The sequence below is a fragment of the Helobdella robusta genome (assembly GCF_000326865.2).
Source record: "Helobdella robusta unplaced genomic scaffold HELROscaffold_10, whole genome shotgun sequence".
Classification (NCBI taxonomy): Eukaryota; Metazoa; Annelida; class Clitellata; order Rhynchobdellida; family Glossiphoniidae; genus Helobdella; species Helobdella robusta.
Genome location: NW_008703571.1, coordinates 2521601 through 2527151, shown reverse-complemented (window position 1 = coordinate 2527151; position 5551 = coordinate 2521601). Strand labels below are relative to the sequence as shown.

The following is a 5551-nucleotide window of genomic DNA, read 5'->3' as shown; positions in this document are numbered from 1 at the left end:
TGTTGGGAATGTCATCTTGATGGTTGTCACTGTTGAGAATTTCGATGTAAACATTCCCCGGATCACTAACGTTGCTGTAGCGGTTGTGGCTCTTGCCGGTCTTGTTGTTTGTAGTTTTGTCTTTTTCGGCGTTTTTCTTTTTGTGTTTTTTCTCTCTGTTGTTTTTACTTCCGGCGTTAACTTTTTGGTAGAGATGTCCATCTTGGTTGATATGCTTCTTGAGGCTGGAGTAGGCTTCTTGTGGTTGCTGGCCGCCGTTGTTGTTGATCCCAGCGTACAAGTTGGAGCTGTGGTGCTTGTTCGCCTGGTTGTACCTGCATGGATCCCATCATGCCAGTCCGATTAGTTGTCCACGTAAATTGAATTATAATTGTATAAGGCGTATTAAAGTTTGGTGGTAAATTGTTCTCAAGTCTACGTTATCTTCAGTAGGGCACAACGTTTCAACAGCACTGCACTTGAATCCAAATGTGAAAAACAAATCATAACTTACCATGGGTTGCCAGATTCATCCCTACGGCCAAAACTTCTCCTAGGACATTCATAAGCGCCACCAACCGATCCACTACTCCTCACACCACCGTCTGCCATCACCACACCCACACCTCCACCAGACATCTCTTCAAAACATTCGATCATCTCGTCCAGGTTGATCTCATCGTAGACGGAGAGGTTGCGGTCGACCCTGGAAAGGGTGTTGGTGCGCAGGGAGGATGGGATGGATCCACCGCTGATGCTCGTTGATCCCTGGATGACTGGTGATGATGATTATGTTGATGGTGATAATGATGATGATGACAATGATGGTGATGATACACAACAAACGAACAGCAACAACAACAAACACCTTTTATCTTCTTGTTAATGCGGAAGTAGAAAATGGCGAAGCAGACAACTATGAAGATGAGTACGAGGACGAGAATGATGATGGGCAGGAAGAAGACGAGGTTGCCTGATCAAATTAATTTCAACCATTCATCATATTCGGAAGATGCAAAAATTTAAAAATTGACAATTTTTTTAAAATCTTATTGTCATAGGCATTGAAACAATTTACTTCAGTATAACATTTGAATTGAATAAATTTTGTAGCATTCTAACATGAATAGGTTTTAAATTTTGTGGGTGAAAATTTTGGGGTGAAAATGCACTTTTTCACTTCCAGTTTGCGCCTGGCTATTTTGTCATCATCATATCTTATCAATGTATTTTCATTTTAAGATAAGTAAATTCTCAATTATGTAAAATTTACGTCATGCAATTAATGTGCGTCAATAAAAAAAATGGACAATAAAACCAAAATGTAATTGTACATTCAAGCAATTTTATGTAATTTTATTAACTTTTAAGAATTTTTATCTATTTTGTGTACTTTCATGTGTTTTGTATGTTTCATGTACACATGTGTATATGCAGTACTAAATGTAATGTGTATACACAGGTACATGTATAACATATATTGTATATATAAAGGTACAGTGAATGTTGGGTGTAAACCAGTGTACGTACAGCGTACATTGTGCATATGTGTACAGTGTACTTAGGTACTATACACCAGTGTTTGTATAGTGTACATCGTATACAGAATACCAGACTGTACACATGTCTATAGTCCGGTATTTTGTAATACTAACCGCCATCTGTGGAGTGAGATCTTTCTTCAGTCGTTGATCTGTCTGTTACTGAGCCTGTAGAATTTGCCAGCATCCATGATTCACCAATTAATATTTTTATAATAATAATATAATTATAATTATGTATTTAATTATTGTTATTTATAATTATTATTATTCACAAATGTTATAATAATATTCACAATATTTTTCACAATAGTAATATTAATAATTGTATTATTAATTTTAAATAATTTGTCTTTATTACCGAGAGTCGGTTCACTTCCATTCCCGACTAAATACACCGACCAGTAATGTGAGTATTCGGGTGGATGTCGGTCGATGTCACTTTTGTCGTCTCGCTCATTCGATCCCTCGAATGTGGTGTTCACCAGAATATGGACCATCTCGTCGACACTGAACACGTTCTTGATGTAGAACTCGGTTTGAAAAGTTACAAGTTTCAGTAATTCGTCTTTGGAATTGTGTGTTATGTTTCCTGCTAGCTCTGACCCGTCGTAGGTCAAGGTCATTTTCGGTTTTAGATTTCCCTGGTAGCACAGAGTGCAGAGTAAATGGATATCAGTTTTTTTGTTTAAGATTATTTTCTGGTTCATTTCCGTTACTGGAATGACGTCGAAGTAAAGTTGTGGTCTAATGTGTTGTTGTCGTTGCTGCTGCTGCTGCTGTCGCTGTTTTTGCCCATTTGGTGGTTGTGGTGTCGATCCTTTTTTGGTTTGTTGGGAAACACTCAAATCACATATTGGTCCCTGTTCTATGAAAAAAATTATGTTTAAATTGTCGTAAACAAGTCGGAGCGTTTCACTGAGCCAGCTTACAAATTCGCAAATCTTCAAAATTTAGCTTCATTAAAAAATAATAATTTTAAAAGTTATTTCAACAACACGGAACAAAACAACTGATGCAACGTGACTAAACAACACAACGTACTTAAGACGACTACTTCAGCTTGCTTGGTCCTGGTGATCTTGATGTTTAAATAGTTGGGAAAGCAGACATAGGTACCAGCCGGAAACGGTACATTGGGTTGATTAGCCAAGAGATAATCGTAATTACTACTATTCGGTAATTGAGTCGGTATTATCCGATAAATATCGCCGTGGGCTATAATCTGTGTATGGTTGGCGATGAGTGACAACTCATTGGTAACCCACTGAAAAACTGACCAGCTATTGTAAGCTGGTAGTAATGATGGTAGGTATGTTGATAACGATGGTGAAAATAACATGGCTGCTAATAATGATGCCACCTTCTCATCGCATTGCAGGATTATTGTGTTTCTGACATCATCTGTGATTACTATGTTTCTCACACTGAATACTGGTGTATAAGTTTTTTTATTTTTAATTGTTATACTCGGGTATTTTTTGTAATAAGTAAGTCTAGTTATCGGCGTTGAATTTTGAAAAATCAGATAGTTAAGTAACTGAGAGTACTTTTTGCAATTTAAGAAATTTAAGCCTCTAGAAAATATTTTGTAAACAGTTTTCACAACATGAATTACATTTATATACTCTTTAAAAGTTATGATGATAATGAAAAAGTTGTGACGATATTGACGATAACAAAAATGGTGATGACTTTGAAAATGATGACAACGACGATGATGACGATGTGAGGAGGAGAAAGAGGACGATGGCGATGGTGATGAAAAGGATGTTTTTATGTGCCAGGCCATAAATAAAAGTAAAAAAAAACATGTATATAAGAATGATGCTTTTATATATCGAAGTAAGAGAAGTTTTTTTATATATATCGCTGAAGTGTTTGTCAAGCTGTTGACGATGGTCCTTTTCTGTGTTTGTTTTTGTTTCGTTTATCGTTGCTGATTGTTTTGCTGTTGTATGTTTATTGTCGCTGTTGTTGTTTGTTGAGGCAGTGTTTTGTTGTTTTTTTGTTGTTTTTTTGTGTTTGTGCTATTTTGTTTTATGTTGTGCTAGTTGTTTTATTTGCTGATGCTGTCGAGTCTGATGTTTTTATTCTTGTCATGCTTTGTTTGTGTTTTGCTCTGCTTGTTGCTATTGTTTGTGATTTGATTGTTGTTCTTGTTGTTTTTATCGCTACTAAAAGTTATTACATTATTTGGCAAGTGAAGGATTTATTGGATCTCGGGTGAAAAAACAAAACGCGTAGAATGAAAAAAATATATAATAACTAACATAATTATTATTAATTTGATAAAAATTAATAATTATTATTATTGTATTATATATTTATTAATTTTTTAATTATTCTTCAATGCATTCATTATTAATTAAACTTTGTTAATAAATATTCGCATTTAATATTTCACTTCAATTAAAAAACTTAATCAATATTCCAACTTGCATCATAACATTTTCTATGTTTGAGAATTAAGAGTTCTTTTTTTAGTTGTTAAATTAAGTAAAAGCTCTTGATGTCTCTCATAACTTTCGTAGTCTAGGCTTCATCTTTGATTCTAGTATATCTCTTCTTTCTCTGATTAATATTGTTGCTAGAAGCTCTTACTTTCATCTACATGGAATAAAAAAAACTTTTGCCTTCTCTTGACGATACTAATCTTCTCCTTTTTGTTACTTCTTTAGTTTTATCTGGGATTGATTATTGTAACTCGCTCTACTATGGTCTTCCTGATTCTACACTCTATCCTTTAAACAAAGCTTTTAACTCAGCTAGTTGCTCGTGCCCCTTTCTTTTCTCATATATCTCCATATCTTGATCTTTTGCACTGGCTACCTATAAAATATAGAATAATTTATAAAATTTGCACATTTATGTATAAGTCTCAATTTAAATTATTTCCTAATTGTTTATCATATATATTAATTGAACCTAAACGCTCCGGTTTACGATCGTCTTCTTGTTCTCGCTTCTTCTTAACTCTTATTAAACACTCTTTAGCTAAATCTGCATTTACTTTATCTGGCCCTTTATTCTGGAACTCTCTACCTACTCCCCTGACTTCTTCTTCATCACTTACGAAGTTCAGAGCTGATCTCGATACCCATCAGTTTGCAAAATACATTGAGGAGCGCCGTTGAACATCGCGGAAATAGACTGACTGAGTAAAATTTTATATATATAGCTTATATAATCAAAAAACGAAGTAAATAATTAAAAATTGACTAACCAAATTCGTAACAACATGCGATCAATAAGACAAAAACTAGTGTCTTTTTCATGTTATTGTTAATAATCTTCAAATGAAAATTACATGAAATAGCCAAAATAACAACTAAATCAACGATCAGCTTTGCTGATAACTTTCTGTTTGGGTAGTTTTAATATTTTTACTTGTCGCCTGTTAAGACATTATTTTTAATTATTAAATACACGATTGAGTGAGTTAATGGAACTAGATGCTTATAAAAATTAAGGAGTGATTTCTGCTTATAAGTTTATATTATATATTACTTATGTGGTTGAATTTGGGGCAGCCATCAAACGTGTTCATGCTTATACGACAAAAATGGAAATTTTTTCAACGAATTAATCATTATTAAATTTTATATTTTATTTTTAAAATCAAACAACAAATTTCTTATAAAGTTTGTCATTCATTTATTTATTATAAACTTTTACACTACAATTATTACTTTCTAATATTTAAATTTTATTTTTTGAAACTTTGGGAAAATTAATAAAATATAATAAAAAATAGTCTCCTTTTTTAATAGTCAACGTTCCAGTGCGTTTTTACGTTACGTTTATAATAATTTATTAAATTTATATCCTGGTGGGGTACATACATACATTCATACATTTTCATATATACATATATATAGATTCTGTTTGTGTGTGTGTGCGTTTGTGTATGTGTGCGTTTGTGTGTGTGCGTTTGTGTGTGTGTGTGTGTGTGTGTGTGTGTGTGTGTGTGTGTGTGTGTGTGTGTGTGTGTGTGTGTGTGTGTGTGTGTGTGTGTGTGTGTGTGTGTG

At 33.7% G+C, this 5551-nt stretch overlaps 1 protein-coding gene across 1 annotated transcript in view; it reads right to left on the bottom strand.

Annotated features, from left to right (window-relative positions):
* Positions 1-4589, bottom strand: part of HELRODRAFT_166708 (hypothetical protein) — a gene marked incomplete at both ends in the record, with an annotated part of 4940 nt that extends 351 nt beyond the window's left edge. Inside the window, 8 exons of the mRNA XM_009011933.1 lie at positions 71-314; positions 494-755; positions 848-952; positions 1635-1688; positions 1882-2388; positions 2565-2745; positions 2884-3016; positions 4570-4589. Of these exons, the coding sequence (XP_009010181.1) occupies positions 71-314; positions 494-755; positions 848-952; positions 1635-1688; positions 1882-2388; positions 2565-2745; positions 2884-3016; positions 4570-4589 (1506 nt within the window). The remainder of the gene's footprint in view (positions 1-70; positions 315-493; positions 756-847; positions 953-1634; positions 1689-1881; positions 2389-2564; positions 2746-2883; positions 3017-4569) is intronic.
* Between the last annotated feature and the right edge of the window lie 962 nt (positions 4590-5551).